A 27,886-nucleotide genomic window follows, 5' to 3' on the forward strand; every position below is an offset into this window, starting at 1 on the left:
CACCAATTCATAGACTAGAATATGTCTACTATCATCAACTTCATGATAAATAGCATTAGAACTGACCTAACAGATAAGAGACTCACCTGTAGACGACTGAATTGTGACATTAAGCATAGAAAACATTTGATTTATTTAATATGAACTTGCTATAGGTAAACATTTTCATATGGTGGAGCTGGAATTTAGGCAATTATTCTAGACTCTGGTGATTGGCTTTGGATGCCCTTCAACAACAGTGGAGAAGAAGATGCTGGAAGTGTTTTTCTGGTCAAAGGTGAAGCCTTTTAGTGGCTCAAACACTGACATAGACCTTATGCTGCATTGAACTGAGCAGTCCTATCCACCTATGCCCCTCTTATTGCAGAAAATTTTAGTTGCTCCATGGTGGAAGCAACAAGGCATTGGACCACAGAAACCATATCCTTCTCTTGACCTTCTCCCCTTCTCCTCCTCGAGGATTACTGATCAACTCTTCAGCGAATTCAAGTCGGTCATATAATGTTTCTGCAACCTCGAGTCTCGACAGATCCAATAATTGAAGTAGAGTCAAGAGAGGAGAAGAAGAGTGCACGCAAAAGGAACTGCATGTTGAAAAGAGAAGCTTAGAAGACAGATCGAGAAACATTTGATTCCCTCTCCCAGACTCTCTCTCTCTCTCTCTCTCTCTTCTTGAGCCACTAAATATGGATTGGGGATGTAGACCGCATGGATAAATGAAGCACGAGCTACACCATTTGATTGAGAACAATTCTACATACTTGAAGCAGCTCCCTTGTTGCTTCATGATGACAAGCAAATCAACTTCTACTGTTTCTACTTTTCCAGTATCTTTTTGCATATTATTTCCCCACTCAGAATTCAGTTTTTGTTACTGATTAAACTTGTTCTTCATGGTGTTGAAATGTTAAAATTCATGCTTGTGAATGGGAAGGTATCATAGGAAATAGAAACCAAATTGAGGTGCCATGCCATTCTTGTGGGAAAAGATGTACCTAGAATTCTCTTGGGTCTGTACAAGGCCATGTGTTGAGTTGATATGAGCTGAAGTGAAAAGCTCATCTTGCCCATCCTTTTCTCTTTTAGTTTACCACTCCATCTCTCTCTCTCTCCCAACAGTTCATCCTCTTGCCATATCAGCCACATGCTACTAAAAGAGCAAGAACATTTGTCATTATTGCATCTCCAGTTTGGAGACACTTCCTGCATATTCCATCCTTGCTTCCACTATGTTCTTTCACTTTGCTTTCGATCATAGCAGCCATATGAACTCCATATGTCCAAAATATTCTATTTCAAGGATTATTCAGATCCTTGTACTTCATGCCTCAAATTTAAAGATATTTTGAAAAAAATATATATCTCAGTGCACTCTAAATTCTTATGTTCAGTCATTACTGAAGGAATGACTCCACTTTCAGCATTATCAGATATTTAACTGTCTATCTCATCAGAACATGCTTCACCTTTCTCTTGAATTTGCCACAGTTTCATGCCCTGGCCTATCTCCTTTCTTCGAGTGAAATCATTGTTTGCCTTTTGTTCTTCATCCCATTTACAATAGGATGAAGTCTAAACATTAATTTATTGTACAGGCAATTCTCTTGACATGCCTATCCATGGCTACATGCAAAAGCATCTCAGAGTATAAGCAAACATTTACATCAGTCATTTATTGATGTTTGCTTAGTGAATAGACGTGAAGGTTAATGCACGCCATACTTGCTGTCATTTGATCTTGAGACGGACAATGGAGCTGAGCAACAAAAGCACCTCTAAACTGCCAAGCTTTGGCTTTTAATGCGAGCTCACTTTCCTGCCATGGTGGGTCTTCGGTGGGGATAAGCATGGAGGTGGGGCGTTGGAGCTCACGGCCATCTTTGATGACTCCAAAACCAGCCCGGAAAGGCAGAGATCGTTCATGGCTTCGGCAACTTGTCCCAAACCAGGTTCAGCTTTCGAGATGGAGAAGCAAATCAGCATGGTGCTTCGCCACAAGAAATCATTTCCCGAAGCTCTCGGACATCTCGACGCCGACGGCTATGTGACGGCCTGCGGGATGAGGTCGTCGTGGTACGTTCGCTTTCAAGGCATGTCGGCGACCACGGCCTTCGGGCGAGTTGCGACTTCGTTTTCGGACTTCGACAGGGGCTCGAAGTCGGTGACAGACGCGCGCGGCCTCGGCCTAGCCACCGAAGCTTCTCTGTGTTACCATCCCTTGTAATGCCCATAAAGCATTCGGGCTTGAACACTAGGCTCGGCAAGGGCTCCCATTGGGCTTAGAATTGGGCTTTCTCGGCCCACCAAAGCGGCACGTAAGAGGCTTTCCTCGCCCATTATTCTTCGTCAGAGACGGACGCAGAGAGTGGACGGGCGGCAGCGACGTCGCAATGGCTGCGGTGACGGAGGAGGATCTGCTGCTTAGGAGCTTCATGGCCGAGGTTAGCGGGGTCGAGAGGGACAACGAGGTGGCCAGGTAACCCACCGATTCCTTCCCGCCGTTCCCTCGCTTCTTTGGCTCCCGCAGTTATACCAACTAGGTTTTGCGTAGTCCTTTTCTACGGGCTTTGGGGGTTACGCGAAATCGTGAATTAGGCGGCGATGAGGGATCTTGTTAACGGGAGGGGAACGGCATGTCTTGCCCTACGCAATTTGATGGAGGATTTGAGAACATCGTCGATTCTTTGGATCTGACCTTGTTATCCGGTCTCATGAATTAATTTTCAGTGTATTTAATAGTTGAATTCGAAGCACCAGCTGGTTTGGCAGGGAATAGGTTATCGCCCGTCCTCTTGTATGCCCTGAACCAGCAGAGAGGTTGATTTCGCCTCTCAGGGGAGTTTGTAGCAGCATACATCTGAAAAGCACGAAATGTATAGTGTCCCCAGAAGACAATGTGTATTATTGGATTTTCTTCCCTTTTCCAATAAACCCTAGATGAAAGCAAGAAAAAAATGATCTTCCCTTTTCAATATATGTAGATTGAACGAAAAAAGTACCAGCTAAATGAAAAAAACCCGCCTTTGATGCTATATAAATTAGTATTATCGATTAATCTCATTAAATCGTCCAATTTATCCTTGTACCTTTCACCTTCATACCCTCCCCCTGCACCACCAATATCACTGCTACCTGTCTCCACCTACATGACCTCCTGCTAATCTTTTCCACTGCCACCGTCGCCTCTTGCCACTACCATCCTTGTCTCTGTTATTGTTGCCAGCAGACGGTCACCAACTTCTTCACCACCAACACCCCTACCCTTTGTCCTCTGCTAGTCTCGGTACCCTGCAGCCACAACTCTCTCATCTAACTCAGCAGCCCCATATTCCCATTACCTCGATGTTGTCCTCTACCACATGGTGGCTTTGGATTATTGATATCAGATGACATGAATATCCCAATAGAACTTGTTGGGAAAAGGATATAATACAGCAATGATATGTCAAAAAATATTTTAATATATTGTATTATGTACATGACAAAGCTTGACATCTAGAGTTTGGATGGTTTTGGAGCTTAAGTTAATTTTTGATGAACTTTTCATTAACTGACATTTCGTTCTTCCATTTAGTCCTTTAATCAGTAACAAGTGTATCTCAATTCAGGATACTTTCATGCTTCAAGTTGAATCCGTTTGAGCATCTGAACTTATCCTTTGATTCATCAGTTGATGATGTGAAGAAGCAATATAGAAAGGTAGAGTTACTTTCTTATTTTTAACTATGAATAGATTTGAAATTGTGAATCGATAATGCCTGATATTGGTGATATTTTGTAGTTGTCCTTGCTGGTTCACCCGGACAAATGCAAGCATCCACAAGCAAAGGAGGCTTTTGCAGGTATTGTGACATAAACAGGTTTGTCTGTCTCTTTGTTCAGCTATCACTGGGCGGTGAAATACATCTGAATGTAGATCTCTCTTGCATAGTCATAACATCTAATCACTTAGTATTTTTCTTACTTTTGTTGAAGACAAATGGGATAATAGCATTAGAAGGAAAGGATGTACTTCCCTTGTAAAACATGTTGTGAATGTACCAGTACTATAAAATCTAAGACTCTAAAAGATAAAAGAGTTAATATTCGGAAAATCTTTAGTCACTCTTATGATGTAGTGATAGAATTTTGCTAAAGAATAATTCTGGTATTTGAGACATGAGTATATATTTTCAACAAAGTTTTAAAGAAATTTGTTGTACACATGGGGGTTTCACTTATATTACCGTGTCTCTATAAGCTAATTGTCTCTTGACGAACAATCGGCATAATACTTTTGAACATGTATGATGTACAACTATATAAATCTGAGGACTGGTTGAGAAGTTGTGCTATCTAGTTCACTTAATGGGTTTGGTTGGATTTAGATTAGGCTTTGTTTAACTTTAAAATGCATGTATTCTGGTGTTTGTTGGACAAGGATTGATTACCAATAGCTTAGTTGTGAATCTTTTTTCTATTTTGGCAAAGTTCTATCAGTACTTAAAATGACAAAATTGAACCCTCATCTTGTATTGTTTATCTTGCCCTTTTTTCTGGTTGCTGTATTAGAAATGTAATTGGTCTTGAAAATACAGTATGCCTTCAGTTAAAATTTGGTCCCATTCTGATCTAGCAATGCCATTCTGAACAAAAGAACTCTTTGGCCCTTGTTATGTTCCACTATGCTATTAACTTTGAAGGTTACTGATGAATGATATTATTATTGTTACAGCATTAGCAAAAGCACAGCAGTTACTCCTTGATCTACAGGAAAGGGAATATATTCTCAGTCAAGTTAATGCTGCCAAAGGTGGGCATTCTTACGTACTAGTTCCTTATCTTAGATATTTAAGTTATTGATTCCTTTCAAACATTAAATTTATTGAACATAAGCTTCTGGCAATTTCAACGAAAAATTTCACCTAGAATTCCTCATACGTGATAATATTGCTTAATCACAATTGAACTCAATGCCATCAAATTAAGTTGCAGTGCTTATCATAAACTTGCCTTTATGCTTTACATTTTTGTGGATCTCTGCTTTGGTTGGTACAATGTACCAAAATCAACATGAAGATAGCCTTTTCTGCACTGGAGTTCTTCTTTCTGTATTAGTTGACATATTGTACTAGAATTATTTGTTAAATCCATGCAATATACACACTGCTTGTTACAGTTACATTATGAGTTTGTTTGCTTAAAATATTTTATTTCTTGTGATGGTTTGATATGAAAAGAGAAGATCCACTGATGGTGCTTTATGTTGCAGAAGAGCTTAGGTTAAAGAGGAAGAAAGAGTTGAAGAAAGACAATGCCTCTAAATTAAAAGCAATGGTAGATGAGGTATGCTGAGTTGTTTCATTAAACAAGCTGCATGTCCTTTTTACTAGTGATTTTTTTCTTAAGAAGGTTATGTGAACTATTACTCTGTTGACAATGAATCTGATCTTTATTCTTGCAAAATTTGCTTTGCCAGGTGGACTAGATAATTATCGTAAGTGTAAAAGAGAACAAATATCTAGTCACAGATATATCTATATCTATGATACAGCTGATTGACAGTTAGAATTGTACAAATCAAGTATCATACTTGTTTTACTAATGCTTGTATGCAACCAGCAAATTATCTAGAATTGTTAGGTGATGCATGTATAAAAATGGAAAGTATCATCTGATGTGTGCCTAGCTAATTGTCCTTTGCAAGATGTAGATAGATGATATTTTATTGGATGTATATTAACATCTTACAGTTGGTTTTCTTAGCATCTTTAGTATCTCAGTGCACCTTGTGTGGTGTGACTTTGAGAGCAAAGAAAGATGAGTGCCTAGATATATGTTAGTTGGTATCTCCAACTATAGGTAATATGCTCGAGTGCCTAGAGACTCGAGCGTTTTGGAACTTGGGCTTTTAACGCCTAGTGCCTTTGACAACACTAGTCTAGGAACACATGCTTAAGATAAATGCATGTGCATCTAAGGTTACAAAATAACAAAGCAGGAAAGATACAAATTAGATGGCAACTCCTCATAATTGTTGACTAATGAAATCTCAATCTTTGCAGGGTCAAAGAAGTTGAATTTTCACTGAGTTGCAAATGTGACCAACCCATGAGATAGGAGGCCATATCCAAACATGTGGAGTGTGCTATCATACTATAACAAAAGCACACAACTCATCATTTAATAAATGTAAATAAGCAACAAATATATGTTAGTTGGTATCTCCACCTCGAGTCTCTAGGCACTCGAGCGTATTACCAAGACATAGAATTACATACATTTAACCACTAAAGTAAAGGTATTACCTATAGTTTTCATGCCTCAAACTTAACCATTCAGATCGATAATCAAGAGCGAGGTTGTATTGGCATAGTGCAAAGGCGATAGAGAGGAGCAGCTGAGTCTAAATGTGTTGAAATCCAACGCTGTTGATTTGGGCCTAAACGTGTGGCTTGGTTGAATCGAATCAATTTGGGTTCAATTCAAGCCTAATCAAGGTCGATTTGGGCCAGGCAACCACCTCGGCCCAGGCGCATGCCTAAGCTGTGCCCAAATGGAATCGCTCACCGAAGAATTTTGACCGGATAGATATGCATTTCTGAAATAAATGCATAGGATATATTCCGGTATGTAGTTAAACCATGTTTTTTTTTTTTAACGTGTGCCCAAGTGCACTTCAATATGGTTTTGCAAGTTGATCAAATAGTTAAATTATCAGGTAAATAACAGCTCAGGAAACTTTGATTTGCATCAACAGGGAAAATTTGAGCAGCAGTACGAGCAATCAGAAGAATTCAAGCAGCAGTTAAAAATTAGAGTGCGTGAAATTTTAACTGAACAGGAGTGGCGTCGGAGGAAAATGCAAATGCGGGTTTGCTATACAACCTAATATTTACAGTATTTTGTTCTTGTTCATTATATACCATTACTACTTACAAAGGAATTGTTGAACACCTGGAATATGTATTCATGAATAACTAGATATCAGAAGAGGAAGGAAGATTAAAGAAGGAAGAAGAAGAAACGAAAGAGATGTGGAAAAGAAAGCGTGAGCATGAGGAACAGTGGGAGGAAACAAGAGATCAACGGGTATGTTTTCTCTCTTTTTCTATTTTTATCAAGATTTTTTTTTTCTTTATGACAATTACTAATCTTATCCCAGTGGCAATAATACTTGGAAACACAAAACATTTTGATGCTGAGATAAATCACTTGTCATAGTTGCAGGAATTACGATATATTGCCAAATTCATCATATGTTAAAGCTCAGATACGATTTTTTTTTTTTTTTTTTCATCAGTATGGGTTGATGGTTTAACCTGAGCTAACTTGAATAAGTTGTTTCCAGGTATTGCCACTTATTTGTGTGTTTCCCATTTCCTATGTATGGTCATCATAATTTCAGAAATGAGCTTAAATATAGTAATATACATGATGGTATCGAAGGAAGGTCATAGATGGTAATGAAACAATTGGTAAAAAAGAAAAGATTGTCTAGGTATTCATAATATTTATCGATAACAGAAGACACTGCATAGTCGCATATATATAGGCAAATGTGAAGTTCAGGTGGATAGAAGAATGAAGCTCGTTGCCTTCATTCCTGATGCCAGTTCTTATTAGGTATATTTGACTCACTGTTTTAAGTTGAAAATGCCTTTAATAAATGAAAATAATCCAAATTTGTGGAAGCAAGTTTTAGATCAATCCAGTAATTTTTTGAAATTTGAGGGGCTCTGTTGGATGTGAAAGAGCTTAAATGCATAAAAGTAGTTGCTCCAGGCATTTGTTTTATGGTAGTGAGAATATTCATAATCATAAATGAGTCTTTTCTGCTTCATCAAATAAATCATGTGAACACCTCATGATTTATTATGAAATGAGTCTTTTCATAATCTTTATTCGGTCTTGACCCTAAAAAATGTATTATCCAGTTTTATAGCATTCCTTTGGTGAGGTTGATTTTTTGTCACACCTCCTCTGGTCATTCATTCACTACTGATGAAATTAGCAAGGATCATGGTTATGTACCAACTATCAAAATTTTGACATAGATATGGTTTGGAGCAATTAATGCTGTAATAGCCATCGAAAGATCATGATCTAATGAATACTCATCATCCTTGCATCCACCGAATTCACGGTCTACTGTTGCTGCAACTAAATTTACTAAATCTATCACTTATAACTTTACCATACTTCGGTAAACATTGATTTTGTTCTTTTGTTTACCTATCCATTGGTTTATTATAGACGAAATAAGCCATAATATATAGGTGCTTGTGGTTCAACCTTGGTCTTAGTTGGTCTTTTGGGTGACGAGTGGAAACTTGTGGATCATCTTAAGCGTAATTTTCTCGTATGTCGCAGGTTTCCAGCTGGAGAGATTTCATGAAGACCGGAAAGAAGGTGAGAAATAATGGTGCCTGTGATGGTACAATAAATAGCATAGAGTTTCTGAACTGATGCTATTATTGTTCTCTGTAGGGCAAAAAAGGTGAGATACGGCCACCAAAGCTCAAAACAGAAGATCCCAATAAGTCCTACGTTCAAAGGCCTGTGAAGAGAGGGTGAAACCAAATTACTCGTCGGAAACCGGAGACTTGATTTAGCATATCTTCAAGACGAGCAATTGTGTTTATGGTGGCGAGTCTGCCGGTTGCGATGGTGAAAAATATATTAGTACAACTCTGGTCATTAGGTTTTATCAACATTTACGGGAGTTATCACCTGTTTAAAGTTCTTCCTGTCGTGAATTCTGTGTTGGTGATATGATGATCCAAGATTTTTAGGGAAGAGATTGAAAATGCCACAAAACCAAGCCAATAATAAGATTGTGTATGTTGATACAACATGAAACCGATGGATCGTCCTTGTGTCGGGCACTCCAGTCTAACTCAGTATAAAAAAATATATATATATTAATACGCTAAAACAGTGATTAAAGCTCGATGTTGTTTATCTATCTCTCGTACACTTGGCTTCTCTTTTGCCTTTTCGTCTCCTTCTTTGCTTTCTCTATGTGATCTCCTTTCTTCTTCTTTCTCCTTGATAGTTTCTCTTATTTCTTTTTTTTGTTCTCCTTTGCTAACCCTATGATCTCCTTTCTTCTTCACTCTTATTTTCTCTACTACCTCGTTTCTTCACCACCGACACCGACCGATCAAATCATCATAGTCAGTCCCTTGTAAACGACAATCAACCAAGACAGGGAATAAGATTAACTAATGGTAAGTAATATCAACAGACAATCGGAATTGTTGTTTATTCCTATATTATTAAGGAAAGTAAAATAATTAATTTTTAATGCATTAATTTGTAATTCTCTCTGCAAATTTTACCCGAAATTGCCTTTTTCCTTTTTACCTGGATTTCCACCGCCCAATTGTTACAAAAACCCACAAGTACAAACCAGAAATCCTGATAGAAGCCAAAAGACACTGACAGTTGATACAGCTTTCGGAACAAGACAATGAAAGCGCTCTTATTGTTCGGTGCTTCATCGTTCAGAAATATAAATACAAAATCATCACAACTGTCTTCCCAGTGTGTCATTTACAAGGCATTTTCGATGGCTCACAAAATGGCGAGCACTTAAATCGAAAACTTGAGAAATGCAAGGTGAAAAAATTGGAGAACGAATATCTATAGGGGAAAATTTGTTAAAGAATACATTCGGAACTTTGTCTCGAACTCTAATTATATTACTCACTCGATCAAGTGATTGCTGGGGATTTGGCCAAAGATATCGGGACACCCATCCCACGAACCTTTTCCCCTCGTCTCCCAGTAACCACCAAGGTAACGGTATGTGCCGCTGGCTTTGTCCTTAGCAAACCACCGAGGTTTCCAACCTGTTTCCTGCATCTTTCTTGCCTGCATGTCATCAGTCACTAACTCATTGATGGAAGCATTAAAAATAGCAGTCAAAATGATTGACAAAGAAATTGGAAAAAAATAAAAGGAAAAAAGAGAGATGGTATGAGAGCTGTGCGTAGAATGGACAAATGCAAAAGCATGTTCTTGATTTATTTGATTGAACTATAGGCTGTTTGCTAGAAGAATCACAATTTACTTGCATATTTATCATGATCTGACCTGATGAGATAATTGACTCAAAAACCCAAGTTATTAGTCCATATATCAATTCAGGAACTAAATTGAGATGTTATAATCTTCGCCCAACTAAAGGGTTGACGTCCTCATCGAGGCACCCAGATATAGTTTGTGTAATTTCTTCAATTGAAGCGTTATATTTTCATAATTGCATAAGCAGGATGATCAACGAAATGAACAATAAGCCAACTCCATACATCAAATATACCGCAGAACCATAAAAAATTAGAGACAGCAACACTACAAACTACCCAAGATGAAAGAATTACTAGTCTAATCACATTAAGAATAATTTTAAATTTGGAAAAGCAAGTTGTTGTCAACTTAAACCTGTCGTTGCCTTTGTTCCAGTCTCAACTTCTCGGAGTTTGCTATTTCATACTCCCCGTTCTCCAAGCACCTCTGGTCAGGTCGAAGCCTTGAGTCAGTGGGTGGCAACTTTTCCTGCTCATCAATCAACACAAAATTAAAAGCTTTTTGATTCTGTATCAAAAAAATATTTGTGAAAAAAAAAGAAAAGCCAGGAATGAGAGAACACCAAATGCTTCACCTTTAATCCAGGGGTTAATTCATTCAGCGTAATGGCAAAGCGAGTAAGGTTGTAACGGGTAGGATGCTTGGATGGTTTACTACGCTTCCACAGTAATTGGGCTTCAGAAAATGATTCAGCTCGGTTGCCCTTTCCAGAGACATCTCCGACCATGTAATGCATGCTGTCATCCCATTTTCCAATTAGGGTTGCAACAGTTTTCCCACTGCGATCCAGAACTACACCTTGGACCTACAAAGGCTAAAATCAATGTCTTTTTGTTGATATGAAAAGAGATTGTTGGATGTCAAACTCAACAGTGCCAGTATTCTGTGCAGCTTGTACTAGTCTTGCCATTCCCAGGCAGATCCAAAATATCACACAATAATAGTGTCATGATCAACAGATGACAGTAAGCAGGCTCTGCGAATAACTCGTATAAGAATGTTATGGAACAGAATTGACCAACATATGCAACATTACTATCTTACATGGCAATTCTAGAAAACTAGGCCCATGAAAATTGAATAGGTTCGAGTTTTGCACAAAGAACATCAACATGATTGCAATTCCATAAATGAAACTTGCTGAATGATAGCAATAATAGATTGAGTGAAGTAATGTCAAATATTGATGATCAACAATTAGCACAAGTACCACACATGACACAAGCAAACAGCTGTCTCTATATACGCAAGCAAAATGGAGGAAAGGAAAAATACATGTAGCATTGGGTACAATCTATGATTTCTAGAGGAAATTAAGATAAAGGGCAAAAGAGCAAATCACCTGATGAGGGTTGCGGTCTATTATGGACTGCTCCTTGAACTTTAGCTTGCATGAATATTCACCATTACCTTGTATACGCATAGTACCATAATGGTCACAATAAAGTTTTCCCAATATAAGGTTATAAATGGAAGTCGTCACCTAAAATAGCATGTAACAAAGTCTCATACAACGTTCACAACATCTAAAACACAATATCTCATGTAAAAATGAAATACCTTGTTCCATTGAAAAACTTCACCATCATCAAACTCAACAGAAAGAATACCAACAGGGTCAAGCTGAATTGAACGTCCCCAAAACTTGCTTCTCAAATTGCTATCTCCCCAGAACTTCCATCCATTACCTTCACAGTGACATGCAACAATCATGGGATGATGACTGACCTGTATATGCAGTAAATAGGTAAACTAATTCTCTACTTTGCATAAACTAAAGCATGTAGATTTAAACAATGCAGAGAAGACATAAACAGCAAAAATACAAAAGCAAATCAGCAGCAAATTAAAGCAAAACAAAATAGATATGACAACAACGGTGAGGAAATAACATTGCAGTTTAGTAAAGCTCAATGACGTTATTTTATGTAAAAGGCATGAAGAGCAACTCCTATGGACTGAAGTCATAAACTCCTAGATAGCACAATAAAAAGAACAGATGTCAAAAATTAAAGCACATTTCAGTTCAATCAGATGTCTCTACATGCCATCTTCTCTGTCACATTTGTGGTTCAAGAATAAACTTCGCCGCTAGTTGAAAACAAAAAAATTCCAAATTACTCAAAATTTTCAACCATCTCATAATATTCAGTTTTATAATGTAAATTGCCAGATTGCATCCCAACCACATATTGCTAGGAAACGTGTATGCCATATGATTGGGGTCGTCCACAGTAAACAAGTTCAAATTTTGTAACAACAAAAGAATATATACAGAATCCTTCATTAAAAAACAACAAAAAAAAATGCATACCATAAAATTTATGCTCATGAGTTAAAAACCCAATATATGTAGATTTTGAAGTGAAATATAACAAAAAAAATCAGAATAAAGAATTAAAATGTCTTGGAACCCTTGTCCGTGTAAACTGATCATAAATTTACTCAACCAGAAATTAAATCACCAATTACTAAGGAAAAAGTCAGAATAAAATCCATGGTTGGGTATATATCTTTCTTGTAAATGAGAAAAATACACCAAAGAAAATAGCAGCCCCACTATGCTAGGTACATTAAATAGTGTAGGAGTCGATAAGAAGTTCACAAATTCCTTTAGCATATTGGATCCCTGGTGTTTGTATTTTAGATAACATAATATCCAACGAGAATACACAAAAGGCAGTGGCATAATAACATAAAAAAACTGCACATTATGGAAGCACATATCACACGCAGCATGGTAGAGAATATATTGATAAATATATGCATGAGGAATATAACAGAAGAGGAAGCAGAAAAGAGGCAGAAAAATCAACTGAGTTGGCATTGTCACGTTTATAAATATATTGAATCTGGTGTGGAAGGACAGGAAAGAGATTGTTAAGATCTAAAAGATCATAAATGACCACAGCTTGTTAGAATTTCAGAATGTGAGGAAAGAATTAAGTTTCCTTTGTTCATAGACTCACCAAATAATTAAAGTTCAAATTTAGCTTCAATGATTTATTTAACATCAAATTTATTGAGAGACAAAAAAGGGATAAAAGTCAAAGACACAATTGATAGCATCAAGTATGAAAAGAATTGATTAGTATGACATAAATATAGGAAAATTGTGTTTGTTTTACCTTTTCTGCAAAAAACTTTAGACCTTTTTCAGGATACTCAGCCTCATATGTCTCCCCCAAAAGTGGATTAAAAGGTTTGCAGCTTCTGCCCTCAGTCGAAGCATATCCAGAAACAGCAAATGCAGCAACATTAAGGATTCTCATAAGTCCATCACCCTAGAAATTTTTATAATATCCAAATTTTCAACATAATTAGGATAGGCTCATGCAATCATTGAACTAAAATGCAAGCATACTCATTTTGACTTTGCATGGTTAGTTGATCGCAAAGCAACTAGTGTTTGTTGATTTCCATAAACAAAAATGTCTCAATGAGTTTATTCAGGAGTCTATCTCATTAGTATAAATGTTTTCATGCAACTTCTATTGTATCCATGGTCAAACAGTATATTAAAAATTATGATGTCCGATGATTATTTTGCCCTTAAGAGTTTCTAATAACAAGACAGCAATATACTTGAGTAAGTTGAAACCCAATTACTAGAAGGCCTCCATGTCATGTTGATGTGATTTGGTACCCAACAGTTGAACTTGTATAATGTAGCCAGTCTTTATTTCCTTAGCCCTGTGGCATATTGCTCCATGCAAAGGGTTCCCTCCCCTTACCCCGCTCCACCTACTGTATAGTTGATCACCTTCTCAGCCACCTTCCAGCTTGTTTGATGAGACCAAAGTGGAAATCAATGGGTTTATTATCAAGGCTGACAGGGAATGCTCCTCTGTTATGAGTATTTATTTCTTCAACTATTGGCTTACCAAATATTTCCATGGACCATTGAGTGTTTCCATGGCCTACTGCAAAACATGTTCTTTCAACATTGTTATAAGTTTAAATTCCACATTAGGTTGCTAAAATTTCTATTATAATTCTTGGTTCGAGAGCGCCTAGAGGGCAATAACCATGCTAGAAGAAAAGCTCTAAGAAAGTATTGCAACCGTTTGTGGAGTATGCCATCTCCAAGTATCCTTCACAGATTGTGGATGATGGTGGAAGGAGACTTTCCCTGAGAAGCATGCCAGTGGTTGTCTTAAAGAATGTCAAAATAACCTCGGCAAGAAAATCCAAAAGAACACAACAGTTAATGTGAGAGTTAGGAGTATATTTTTGTGGCTTGTTAAAACAATCAGATATTTATGACTGGAAATCTCAATATGATATGAGTTACAACCAAAATCATGACATAACTAATATAAAGAAACATGGATTAATTTATGAAAAAGGGTTGAAGGAAAAGAAGATATTTATATGGACAAAGCTTATACTTCAAAATAAAGTGATTAAGAATTAGCTTTCAGAGACAAGTTTGCCAATTACCTTTTTGCCACATTCATATGCTTGGTCAATAAGGTAAGAATATTCCAGATCTTCAAAACATTTTTGCAAAGATGAAAGTGGTTCATTAAAATAAACAGGAAGACAAACTTTTGTGAGATCCTTCCCGATGTTGTCCTTAATCATTGACCAGAGACTCACTCCTTTTTCTTTTTCAACTGGATCAGGTAATTTTTTGCGCCTTCTAACATATGCGTACTTTGTTCTCATGGACTTCATTGAAGAGTCAGTACCATCAACAGAACTACCACTGTCATCATCAGAGTCAATTTGAAATTTTGGAAAGTCAGATCGACTGCTTTTGAAAGAACTTGATGAAAGAAAATCTTTTGTATCAAAAAAAGTATTATCTTCTTCATCAATCTCCTCTTCAACAGGATCATGCCTTCCATTATCATAATCAGATTCACTTGGACTTACTTCGGGAGAACAAGCACCTGTAACAAGAAATGAAAGACTCGATACTGCTGAGAGTTACAATACTTAACCACGTGAGCAAAAGCTATAACAAAGGCAATCCAGATTGCTAGTTGCTTAAATAATTAAATCAAAAGTATTTTGCAATCACTGTCAGAAATCAAATTAATAAAATAGTGAGATTCATAAGTCATTTGGTAAATCAAATGTGATATCAATATCTGTCATAATCCAATATGTAAAATATAAAGATTTGACATATAAGTTCATAGAAGTAAGTTATTGAATATTATGACAAGATCACCTTTTTTCAAGCAGATGATGGGCCTCATAGGAAATATCACAAAACGTATAAATTTAGAAGTTTATGATCTCAGGATGTGTTTCTTGAAAATGTGGCAGAATAAAAAGCAAAACACCATGCATAATCATGAGATTGAATCTAAAAGACAACAAGGAGGCCAAAAAAGAGAAAAATAAAAGTTCAACATTATAAAAAAACAAGGCAAGGCTTATAAAACGCCTATTCCTGCTACACCGATCCTTTCTACTTAGTAAGCATTCTTGAAATGTTGGGTCACAAGTTATTAATTCCCTGAGACAGCAAGTAATCGAGGTTGCATATAGTTGATCTTGCAGACTAAATTATTAGTTCATTTCAGTTATTAATTGAATCTGGAAAAGCTACTATTTGGTTTTTAGAGAAAGAAAAGTATACTTTCAACTTCATATTATAATTTTATTTTTCGTGTTTTTCCAGTGATATACAATAGCAAATGTCATGAGTACAGCCTTGATACTTGCTCATTTTGTGAATTACATTTCAGAAAAGTTACTGAATATAGAAATTAAGAACTAAAAGGAAGATAGACAACAATTATAGAAAAGGTAGATCATGTAATAGCAAGAAAAAAATGGAGAAAAAATAATTGAAAAAAGATACATGTATGAATGGCAATTATCAAATAGATCAACAAATAATTATCTGAAAAAATGGGATATTAATAAACAATTCTTCCAACCACTGTACCACTAAATTTCCCATTCTCTGGAACAGAAGTGGATTCACATTCTCTTGATCTTTTGTGGTTCTCGTCGATAAGTGTATTCTCCAAGTCAACCTTTTCTGTCTACATAATGAGGCCACAAGAATAACAATATAGAACTGATCAGAAATGCTGTATGCGTATGCCAACAAAAAAAGACTGCACAAGTTAATCCACGAATATTGTAAGTAAAAGAAAATTATCAGCATGGTAGGCACAGGCTAGCCAAAGGTCATCTTTTTCTACCTCTAACTGTCGAAGCGTGTCAAGGAGGAGGATCTGCTTCTGTTTAAGAAGAACCACCTGGTTCTGCAGGGAGGCAAACTCACTCCTCATGATCTGCTCGCTGTCCTGTATCGCAGCCTCACTCAACCCCTCCTCCAGCAGCCTCTGCCTCAGCTTTTCCGTGGAGACAATCACATTATCCATCGGCGCCATCAGCTCGCTGTTGGAGATCCTAGGGAACATATCCTTCACCGCCTGCAGCGCCTCCACCCACACCAGCCGGTTCTCCCTCGTATCCGCCCTCAAATGAAGCCTCTTCGTACCTGAAAAGATGGAGAACCTTCTCTCGTCCGATCGACTCTCCCTAATCGATGAGACCTAATAGCAGTAAAAAGAACGCTGTAATACCTGAAGTAAAGTAGAAGATACGCCCAGATTGGATGGAAATGAGAAGGAGAGAGGTTGATTCTTGCCTTCAGGTGGATTTCGCCGACGGGCCTGCGAGGGAGATGGGGATGGCCCTTCTTCCGGCGCGAGATCCGACGGAAGGACTCCTCGCCTATGACCTTGGAGGACAATTCGTCATCCGGCGCGAGCTCGATGCGGTCGGGGCCATGGATCTTGTAGTAGGACAGGACGCCGTCCTGGAGGACGAACCACCGGAGGCGCCACCCCCTTCCGTAGTTGACCCACTTGTGGAGGACGCCGGAGACGCCGTTCCGGACGATGTCATTGAGCCGAAGGTCGCCGCGGAAGCGGGAATCGCGGGCGGAGGAGCAGCAAGGGGACGACGGTTCGGACGGCGGGAGGATGAGAAGGCGGCGTCGGCGTGGGCGCCCGTTGTCGCTGGCGGAGGCGCCAAGGGGCAACGAGGGCCATCGGCATCCGTTGTGGTGGTGGTGATGGTGGTGCCCTTCACGAATGGCGGCCGCAGGCGGAGGGGAAGGAGCCATGGTGCGATTTGGTGAACGCAAGAAGAAGAGGCGCGTGGTAGTGTTGGTTTTGACGCTTCGTTGCCGCGGAAGACGGAGAGCGGTTTGGGTTTGAGATGTAGTTTTGGTTCCGCTCTTTAGAAAGGAAGAGGGAGGGAGGGAGGAGGTGGAGCGAGTCGAACCGGAGACGAGACGACCGCTCCAAGAAAAACTCGCCACCGAAGAAATATGAGCGACCCGAAACGACGCGATTTATGCCTTCCCACCCACCACACTTCCCGTCCATCCGTGAAGCCTAGTTCGGATGGGGCCCGAACTCATACCAATAAAACCTAAGGTAAATCGAGGGCGACGACCAAACCGTCGGACAGTAACGCCGTGGGAGATTTCTACGCGATTACGTAGCAATTTGCTTTTGAATTTAAACGCCTTCGTTCGCACCGTTCGCCATCGCTTAGTTATTCGCCACGTGGTTCGTATTTATTGGTGAGGACAGGTGAGCCCCGCCCACCCTCGGCCGCACGGATCTGAAGGCGAGAGCGGACGCGGAGGATGCCGACTCGATGTTGCACGAATCTCGATGTCGCGTTTGACCCGGACGCCACACGGGTGCGGTTCAACGGATGACGCGGCCTTGCACCGATATGGAATCCCCGTGCGCCTCTTTGCGTGTACTTTGGGCTCACCACTCTCTTACGACAAAGTGTACCCTCACGCCTCGGGGCTCGGCGTTGTGGTCCACCACGGTGTAAATCGTTGCCTGAATCGGGTGCGTATGTTATTAATGTTTCCCTTAAAATAATCATTTTCCCTGGAATTGATTTCCATGTGATTCTTAATAAGACGTTAAGAATCATAAAAGTGTTTTGATCCATCCATCTCGATGGTCTAATGATGCGGATCTTTAAAGAACAATAAACTGGGGTGAACGAAAAGAAATATAGGATGGTCGGGTCCACTATTCATTAGTTAGGAGGTATCTCTTGGAGCGTTGGGGTGGAGCCACAGTCTGAAACCCTGTGGTTCCACCACATGCAATGTCGTGTACCTCTTCCTCCTCTCTTCGCTCCCTCAGTCGTAGGTGGATTTGGCCGAAAGGAGCGGCAGGAAATGATCATCGCCTTCTCTCTTGCCATTTTGCTGGAAGACAACGCGTTAGCTCATCATCACCTTAATGAAACCAAGAAGAGCTCAATCATTGTTGCACTTAAAAGAACAACGTTATCTTCGTTTTTCGTTTTCTTTTATAGAGACAAAAAGATTATTTTAATTGAAACATAAGCATGCAGTTGTGAATGGCGGTCGGTAAGCCGCAAGATATGGGCGAGATCAATCATCCTCCCGTGGTCATGTCTGGTCTGCCATCATCGTGCTTTATAAGGCGTGCAGGCCATCACATGGATGTCCCTCCGCCGATGGGACGTAGCCATCCTAGCCGGCTAGACCGTGACCACCACCACCGCCACCCTCTTTTGGGTCGCGTCCGAGATGAGGAGACGCCGCCGGCTGTGGGGAGGCCGGCACCACCACGCGGAGTTCCCATACGACAGCGCTCCCACCGTGACGGCCCACCTTTGGAGGTGGATCCCGGCCCCCACCCTGCTTGGAGGGATGTGAGAAGGTCGGGCGTGCGTCGCCGTCGCGCGGTACCTGGCGGGGGTTGGGCCAGACCCACCGACCGCGTGGTTCGCTTGTGGGCTGGTCGGGGTTCTCCTGCCGCACGTGGGACGGTGGTCGGCGGGACTTCTGGTCTGGGGACGGAGTACAGGATCCGCATACGGTTATGTTTATATTGGGGATTTAGTTTCTCGGTCGGCCTCATCCATGAAAGAGGCGACCAACACCTCCGACGGGATGGCCAGTGCCGCCGAAGACCACCCCCGCCTGCTCTCAATCCGGAAGGAGGACGAGCGGATCCTCCCGCCCACTCGTGAGCGCCTCCCCTCGACGCTGCACGCATGCATGCACGCATACACGGTTAGCTGTGGTTCTTCCTTGCGATCACCATGTCTTGATTCGTACGCCGTCGTCAGTGATGGTCACACGTACCTGCTCCATGGTTTCTCCGGCTCTGTTCTTCCCCAAGCTCTTGTACGTCCTCCAAAAACATGTGTAAAAGTAGCATCATGATCAATGCAAGACAGATAAATCAAAGTCAATCAAATAATTTTAGCAGTGCAAACCAAATCAAATCTCAAAACTCATGGCATAGGGCAGACACCCGATCAAACATATTTGCAATAAGAGATGAAGATGATTTATCATTTGGGATGAATTCTCACTCTCTCAATAATGAATGAAGTAATATCGTGAATGGGGGGATAAATTGCTTCCAACAACAAATGAGGAATCATCCTAAGTCGATTCAATTTGAACATAGTTAAGTCCAACTTAGGTCAAACTATTTGAACCAATTTGATTTCCGTTTTAAGTCCAATTTAGAGGTCAATCGGTCATACATGGCTGTCAGGCCATCTCAATTTGGGCCGACTCAGCACAGTGTTGGGCCGACTCAGCACAGGCTCGGGTCGAGTCAGAATTCGGTCCAAGTCAGGCGCTGTGCAAGCCGTCCGGTTGTCTCGGTCCGACCAAGTCCGAATCGATAGTCTGACTCATATCAGATTCGACTTTGGCCGATTGTGATTTCAACCTTGATTTTCTTTTTCTTTTCTCACAAAAAAAAATAAAAATTCCCATTAATAATTATAATAATACTTAAAATTTTCAAAAGAACCAAATTAAAGTTTTAATAATACAAAATAATTCGATTAAGATAAAAAAAAATAATTTAATAGGATTCTAAAATTATTTTCATGAATTAAAAATATTAACAAATCAATTATTCCGAATTAGATAAAATTTATGAACTATTGAAAAAAAATCAGATGTTTAAATTAGGTAGTTGTCCAAAATAAATTTTCGGAAATCTAAAATAAGTTTTATATCATCTAAATATAAAATTTACATTGTAGTGTTTATCTCTCTGGATATTATCTTGTGCCTTCATGTTAAAACGAGGAGGGCTCTCCTCAAGGAGTCGGGAGAGAGGTTTATTAGGATTAGGAATCAGACAATTCTTGATTCGGATTAAAAAAAAAAATTAATTTTAACTGTATTTTATTCTCTGATTAATAGAGTTTAATTAGGACTCGAACTTTTTTTTTTTTGAAGTTATCTGATCATAAAAAGTCACTGAGGAATAAATATATATTATGAAATATATCTCTTTTTTATTTAAATATGAATTTACTGTATTTGGGGATTACAGTACAACCAGAAATTGTAAGTGAATCTTATGCACAAATCAAATCTCGAATCATATGATTCACTGGATTAATCCATCTTGCTGACAAATTTGTGGTCAATGTGAATGTTTCCAGGTTTAAGGTCAATTAAGAAGACTGAAAGGTTAAGATTCTTCTTTGCCAAAAAGGAACGGCAACTTGTCGGAAGTACGACTAAAATGGTATGCAAAGTACGACCAACATAGCACAAATTAAATATTCTAACAAATAATGCATGAGGCGTATTCTAACGACTCGCAAGATATAAAAGTATTCCAAATATTAATAATATAAAAGGAAGAAGGGTAATGAATAATGAAAAGTGATAAGAAATTATTTGGTCGATCGGTTTATAGGCACGTAAGGAGAGAGTAAGGAAGACCTGATAGACTTATGAGCTCTTAATTCTTGTGACTGTTTCGAAGAGTACGGCCAATGAATATTCCAAGTTATAATGAAAGCTTGGCATGCCAAAAATGAACACATTTAATGGAAGAAGCAACTATAGAGAGCAGATTCACTTGCAGTTGCCACCGTGGATGATACGATCTGTGCCTCGTCCCACCATTTGTACGTATCATATCTGTCCTTTTCCACGATACCGCGGAATTAGATTCCCGACTACCATTCACAACAGCTGTTTTCCGGTTTCAAAGACCAGCTCGTCCTACGGTTAACCATCTGGCTGGGGCCGACCTCGGATGGACTTCACTTGGATCACCGACCACGACATGTTGGGGATCGTCCGCCCGCGTATCTACTAGTTGCCACCTATATAGACGGCACTTCTACTCCCCTGCGTTCGCGTTTAAGTATTCCCGCCGTCTAAGCTCCGCGAATCCTCTTCACTCTTTTCCGCGATCCGAGGGTGAAATTTTCCGATGGCCAGCGGAGACACGGAGAACAACGCCGCCGGCAAGCAGCAGCAGCAGCACCTGTCGACGAGCAAACGGTACCGGGGGGTGCGGATGAGGAAGTGGGGCTCGTGGGTGGCGGAGGTGAGGTTCCCCAACAGCCGGCAGAGGCTGTGGCTGGGCTCGTACCGAACCCCGGAGCAGGCGGCGAGGGCCTTCGATGCCGCTGTCTACTGCTTGCGTGGGACCGGGGCGAGATGCAACTTCCCCGGCCAGCTTCCCGACATAACGCCCACCCATAAGCTGAGCCCGGAGGAGATACGGGCGGCGGCCATGCGCTTCGCACGTGATGTACCGACGCGGCCTGGGGAGGCGCAGGAAGGTGGCATGGAGACGTCGACGGAGACGGCAGTTCCGAACAAGGGGAACTCGGCGACCGTGACGGGGTTGCTGTCTGCAGATAAGCCAATCCCGGCGGAGAAACGGATCGGGGCCGTGCAGTTAGCCAATGAGGGTGAGAAGACGGCGGAGGAGGTGGATCGAGGGGAGGGGAGCTCGGGGACGATGGTGAAGCCACCGGAGGCTTCCAAGGAATTGCCATGGTCGTGGACTGCGGAGGACGAGGATACTTGGCCTGCCTTTTCTTATTACGATGACATTTATGAATCATCACCTCTTTGGAACTTCCGGAGCGCCGATTAATTATATAGATAGGAAAAAAAATCTCAACACGCCATATTCTAATTGTTGTATGTGATCCTGTTTTTGTACCTTTATGTAGTGGCCGAGGTATCAGTATAATTTGGCCCATGTAAGATCTGATTATTAAGCTATTACATGTTAATCCATAATCTAGTTGAGGAGGTGTAGGCCTCGTTCTCCCGAGGTATCGTTGTCTATAAAGACCGAAGATCACTACTTTAACTATCCATCGGGTGCATCGGAATCGGGAGGGAGATTCCCGACTTGACCCCTCTAGATGTTTAAGTTAGCAATAGTTAGCGATGGGAGAGTTAGAGTATGTGTGTGTGTGAGGCCCAACCCCAACGCTGCTATTCCTAGAGGTGGCTTTTATACATGTTCCTGCGTGTGGTCGTACATAGTAGCTTTAATGATTTGTGGTCATCATCGTACGTGGGCATTTAATGTGTGTTGACGTCGTAGGTGGCCAGCCCATGCATTGAGTGTAGATGTTGTCTGATCTGTTCGATTTAGTCTTGTTTCGCATTACTTCCCACCCCTATATGGCTCGGTACATGATCACGTCACCTCTTATAACCTCGAGCAGAGTGGGTCTAGAGAGATGATGTCAAAAGATTGGCTAGCCTATGGTGATGAGTTGACTCAGCACAACACATTGACTTAGGAACATCACGTTGAATTTATCACAACAGCTGATGTGACGCATAGGATGGATACCAAAATATGCTATATCACATCTCACGTCATATTCCTCACTTAAGTCCTAGTAGTAATAAAAGAAAAAAAACCCTATGATCAAAATTAATCATCTTGTTGCATCAAGAAGCACTTGATCATCATCATCATCATCATCTATCCTGATGCATCAACCAACGAGTGGTTTAATGTCATCATCCTATGAGTAATGGTGTAACGGAGAAGAAAGGAAAGTACAATCAACTTAAGGGGTCCTAATGCACAAACCCCTGTGTACAATGTACAACTCAGAAATTATGATGTGGAGATGTTATAAAACGTGGTTTACGGTCGTATCAGTGCCATATTTCTGGTTATCCAAATCGAAAACGACGTGAAATGTGGCCCCCAGAAGAAGGTATGAACAACTTTGCGCTGGTCAACAATTATATGTATCCATTTATACTTCACGTAGCCATCCGCGTGTACGATGTGAACACCGAGCTGACGTCAGATAGCTCACGACGTCTATTTCTTCCCGGCGTGCATGACGTGATCAATGAGCCAACAGCACTACTTCCCGCACGTGAAAAGGTCCGATGGATTGAAGCTATTCAACGACCAACTGTCGCTGTTCTACTCGTCACTCGCATTCCAGACTCAAAGATAGGTAGGGGGACGCACCGCCCTCGGATTGGTGGTACTCTTCGTTCGATGACACCGCGTGGTAGGATCCCAGCAACCGTGCCCCAGCTGACCGTTCGTTAATGTTACCGGTCGCCACATCACAACGCCAAGTCAAATTACGCTTTGAAGGCGACCATCGTCGCAGTTTAACCGGTCCCGCCTGCTGCTTCTGGTGGAGCCGCGGAAGATCGACGTTAAACGCCACACGTCACCACGGGTATGAAGCGGGTGTTGGTGTGCGGGTTCCTGTAGGTTACCGTCCACAGTATCTGCTGTGTCCGTTCGACCGCGTATTCACCATATGCCACCTGTCCACGCGGCACTGTTCGTTTATCTGCCCCCTTATAAATATGCTGATCCTTGCATCGCCCCGAATCTGTGGTGCCACTCGTTACAGCGATCCGATAGGGAGAGAGAGAGAGAGAGAGAGAGAGAGAGAGAGAGAGAGAGAGAGAGATCTCCGACGTGACGGGAGGCGATGAAGAACACGGCCACCGGGGAGCAACATCCGTCGACGCGACGGTACAGGGGTGTGCGGCTGAGGAAGTGGGGCTCGTGGGTGGCGGAGGTGCGGTTCCCCAACAGCCGGGAGAGGCTGTGGCTTGGCTCCTACCCGACTCCTGAGCAGGCAGCGAGGGCCTTCGATGCTGCCGTGTACTGCCTCGGCGGGCCAGGCGCTGCGCTCAACTTCCCCGACCAACCGCCCCACATACCCTCGGCCAGTACGCTGAACCGGGAGGAGATACGGGCCGCAGCCGTACGGTTCGCTCATGACGTGCCTAGGCGGGCTGAGGAGGCACAAGGCGGTGGTGGAGAGGCAACGACTGGCGTGGTGTCTCCAGGGGAGGCGAACTCGCGAGCAATGGCGGAGTCGATGGAGGTCTTCCCGGCGTTTTACTTCCCAGGAGTATCGGGGTGGTGGAATGAGGAGGAAGAGGATGTTTGGGCTGCTGCCGCTACTGCTTCTATCGATGACATTTATAGATCATCACCTCTCTGGAACTTTTGAAGCCCGTTCTTCAGACGGAAACGTCGATATATTTATAGTGTGTGTGTATCTAAACAATTTTGGAGCTTGAGAACCAATGTTTTGCGAACATACTCGTGGATTTCAGAAGAGATGTAGCAGTGTCTTTGATCCACTAATTAGTATGTGAGGTGCGTCTCTTTGTCTGTCGAACATGCTCCTTCTGCTCATGATACATCTGAGAGTACTAATTAGTAGACAAAGTGGGGTCAAAAGCTCTACAAATGTGCGACTCAAAAGGGACCATATACCAATTCCCAAAAGGACACATTGCTCGCGTGTCTGCAAGTGTTAATATTAGAAACCGAAACAAGCACATGGTCTGACTCCGGCGACCGGTGGCCGCGGTATGCAGGGGAAGAAGAAGAAGAGGTGACTTAATGGACAAGAAGTGTGAATGGAGAACATTGACATGTGTAATGGTTTAGAGAACATCTCATTGACTCGATTTCTGTGGTCACTTAATTACCATTTGCTCCAAAACATCACGAGAACAAGACTTCTGACCTCAACACCCCGAGCTTTCCACCATCGCCGCTCCGTCGCAGGCACAAATCGCAAGAATTGGTCGACGATTCAGGAACGCTAATTCCTGACGCGAGGGAGGCTGCCACACCTCACGGCTGCGGAGCTTCTGCAGGGGGTTGGACGGCATCGCAACCCCGCTTCCTGGACGTCATAGGGAGGCGGAATCGCCCGCTCTTCGCGCTCCTCCTTTGAGAGGAGCAGGCGAGGGAGAATCGAAGGAGGAGATGACGAAGGAACTGAGGAAACAGATGAAGTGAGAGCGAGAGAGAACTCAGAAGACAGGAGTGATGTGGGGACAGAAATCGTCGGTCATGTTCTCTACCTCAGAGCATGCCACATCACCACAAGGATTAATTGTGGGAGTTTTCACGTACCTATCTCTGAAAATAGCATATTTACTCTGCAAAGAACAATGTAGGATACATATCCTTTCAAATGTCAATGATTCTATATGTATTCCTTCCATTTAACTCTGATTGAAGACATCAGATTAATCAATATTAATGATGATAGTGTGTTACTATTTTTCGTGGAAATTGTGTTTATAAGGTAGAAAACATGGAGTTTGTACAAGCCTAAAAAATGAAAGTTTGTACAAGCTAGGATGATGCTGAACGACAGAGACCTTGAGGAAGAGAATTATGAGAAGAGAAAAAAGAAAGAATGGTAAGCATAATAATCATAATTATTTTAATATGTTATATAAAAAAAATTTAATATCAAAAATTAAAATCAAATTTATGATGTATATTTTTTGATGTCATTCAAAAAAATTTTATTTGATCTGCAAGTGCAGAGCGATAGATTAGGAACTAAGGGAGATTGTGACTGGATCTGTGATCTTAATAACTAATATTTCGTCTCTAGAAGATCTTATCCTTTTATAGATGAGTCTAGGATGATAATTAGGAGAATCTCATATCTTCTAGGAAATCCTTCTATAATTAAATTTTATTTCTATTGACCAATAATCGTTATCAGAATTCAAGCATATGTATAATATATTTGAGTCACGTAATATGACATTCTCACCCATTAATTGGTAAGATATAAAAAAAATTTATGAATCAAAATAAATAAAATAAAAAAATTATATAAAAGTAAATTTATTTAGTTAGATTTTAAAAAATTTAAAAAATATTTTATGTATGCCATCAACATAGTGCAATCGTGAGCCACATGACATAGCCCATCGCTGACCACCGATGACATCGCGATTGTTGCTTACAGAACCATCGTAACAGCCACACCCCTTTCCATCGTGGCACCCTTTCTCGATGCTCGAGCGATCACTGTATAGCCATTGGGAATCATGACTTTCGGCGTTTGGTTGATATCGACCGTGACTAGCAAACGTTGTCACAATGACATTGTTGTAGCCATTGTATACTACAATACTATTGCAATTGCCTACAACTAAGGCACTGTTGCACTAAGCACTACTGCAATCAAAATACAATCATGATCAAATCTAATCAAAATATTTGATTGAAATAAATTAAATTAGTCATTTTATAATTCAAAATATAAGTGTAAAATTTTTATTTTTGAAGGGTAAAACTATATTTTTGGGATATACAATAAAAATATCTAATTTTTGAAAGGCATAATTAAAAAATAAATTAAAAAGATACATATTGAAATTATCTAGTTCTTGAGGGAGAAAAATTATATTTTTAGTTAATAAAAAAGAAATCTAATCTTGATTGCCCTCGTAGCTGTTGTTGCATTCTATTACTCCCACACACATGGGTCTCGAGGTCGTCTGTTGCTTGTGCGTTACTGATTATTACTGTGGTGAATGACGATTCTCACACTACCAACCATGAGACTACAATGACATCTCTACCATCATTTGGCCACACATGTTACCTCTACCAACCGTGAGCTATACAACACAACTTGTTGTTGACCCCCGGTGATGCTGTAATCATCGCTTGGAACAACACTATAACCATCGCACCCCATTTCATCGTGGCACCCTTTCGCGACACCCGAGTGATCACTACACAACCGCTAGGAATCATGGCCTGATGTGCCTTTAGCCTCATCTATGGATAATCTGTTTCATCTTAATTTTCTCATCATATCTAATACTAGGTCAACTATTATATCATTTTTTGTCATGACATTGTATGACGGAATAATTGACTTATTAACTAACTTAGTGAACCTAAGATCATATGATATAAAATATTGAATACATCCGTCCGATCCTTGTAAGTGAATCTAAATCTTTACCTATATTGAACGTGAGATTAAATCAAAGTACTTTAATTTCTTTCTATATTACCAATTACCTTCTTATGCTAAAGTGATCAAGGTCAATGTTAATATCAACATAGCAAAATTAATAAATATACAAGCATTGATGTGATCAAGGTTCATGCTATGATGGAGACACAAATCTTGAGACACGAGTGATCTTTGATTGAATAGTGATGAATTCATTGAACATGAACAATACAAAGAAAAATGTCTTCAAACTTTCAAGTAACAATATACAAAGAGCTATGAAGTGATAAATATACAAAGAGCTAGAAAATAAAAAAAAATATTTTTTTTATTAAAAATAAAAAATATATATATACAAAGAGAAATCTCAAACTCTGAAGTGATAATTGAGCTAGAAAATAAAAAGATTGTTACTATGAATGCAAACAAAATTTCCCACATAGGAAATCACATCACAAGGTTATGCAATTTGGTGCTTTTCCAAGTCCTTCACTCTCACAATGTTTCCACAAGAAGAGTCATACCAAACAACACCTCACCCTACTTTGGGTGACAAAAACACCCCCTGAATACTTTATGTAATCAATGTGTAAAGCAAGTCAAGTGTTAGGTTGGTGGATGATGGAGGATTAGCAAGGGATTAGAATGACAAGGCACTTCAAGTCTCAAATGCTTTTATGACATGATTGGGCAACAGATGAGGAGTGGAAGATAATTAATTGGCATCACCTCCTCCCCA

At 40.5% G+C, this 27,886-nt stretch overlaps 4 protein-coding genes across 5 annotated transcripts; 3 read left to right on the forward strand and 1 right to left on the reverse strand.

The window, feature by feature from the left end:
* The first annotated feature begins 2,322 nt into the window (after nucleotides 1-2,322).
* LOC103976120 (J domain-containing protein spf31) lies at nucleotides 2,323-8,841 on the forward strand. Its single transcript, XM_009391313.3, has 9 exons — nucleotides 2,323-2,476; nucleotides 3,609-3,699; nucleotides 3,782-3,842; nucleotides 4,715-4,792; nucleotides 5,252-5,325; nucleotides 6,740-6,853; nucleotides 6,964-7,071; nucleotides 8,353-8,391; nucleotides 8,470-8,841. The coding sequence occupies exons 1-9, from the start codon at nucleotides 2,391-2,393 to the stop codon at nucleotides 8,554-8,556; spliced, it is 738 nt and encodes a 245-aa protein (XP_009389588.1). The 5' UTR covers nucleotides 2,323-2,390; the 3' UTR covers nucleotides 8,557-8,841.
* A 589-nt stretch (nucleotides 8,842-9,430) lies between these two features.
* LOC135605533 (oxysterol-binding protein-related protein 1C-like) lies at nucleotides 9,431-17,369 on the reverse strand. 2 transcript variants are annotated; one of them, XM_065095731.1, is made up of 10 exons: nucleotides 16,697-17,369; nucleotides 16,245-16,601; nucleotides 15,983-16,082; nucleotides 14,518-14,972; nucleotides 13,203-13,358; nucleotides 11,635-11,802; nucleotides 11,417-11,557; nucleotides 10,649-10,879; nucleotides 10,429-10,542; nucleotides 9,431-9,858 (listed from the first exon to the last, which is right to left on the reverse strand). In XM_065095731.1, exons 1-10 carry the CDS (start codon nucleotides 17,174-17,176, stop codon nucleotides 9,691-9,693), a joined length of 2,370 nt encoding a protein of 789 aa, XP_064951803.1. In that variant the 5' UTR covers nucleotides 17,177-17,369; the 3' UTR covers nucleotides 9,431-9,690. The 2 variants fall into 2 exon arrangements, with proteins under 2 accessions (XP_064951803.1, XP_064951804.1); XM_065095732.1 differs by lacking the exons at nucleotides 9,431-9,858; nucleotides 10,429-10,542 and having other exon boundaries at nucleotides 10,752-10,888.
* A 3,951-nt stretch (nucleotides 17,370-21,320) lies between these two features.
* Nucleotides 21,321-21,995, forward strand: LOC135604814 (ethylene-responsive transcription factor ERF018-like). The gene has a single exon (XM_065094466.1). It carries the CDS (start codon nucleotides 21,321-21,323, stop codon nucleotides 21,993-21,995), a length of 675 nt encoding a protein of 224 aa, XP_064950538.1.
* A 1,755-nt stretch (nucleotides 21,996-23,750) lies between these two features.
* Nucleotides 23,751-24,543, forward strand: LOC103976405 (ethylene-responsive transcription factor ERF017-like). The gene has a single exon (XM_009391597.3). It carries the CDS (start codon nucleotides 23,836-23,838, stop codon nucleotides 24,364-24,366), a length of 531 nt encoding a protein of 176 aa, XP_009389872.2. The 5' UTR covers nucleotides 23,751-23,835; the 3' UTR covers nucleotides 24,367-24,543.
* The last annotated feature ends 3,343 nt before the right edge of the window (nucleotides 24,544-27,886 follow it).

The sequence above is a fragment of the Musa acuminata genome, chromosome BXJ2-2 (genome assembly GCF_036884655.1).
Source record: "Musa acuminata AAA Group cultivar baxijiao chromosome BXJ2-2, Cavendish_Baxijiao_AAA, whole genome shotgun sequence".
NCBI lineage: Eukaryota > Viridiplantae > Streptophyta > Magnoliopsida > Zingiberales > Musaceae > Musa > Musa acuminata.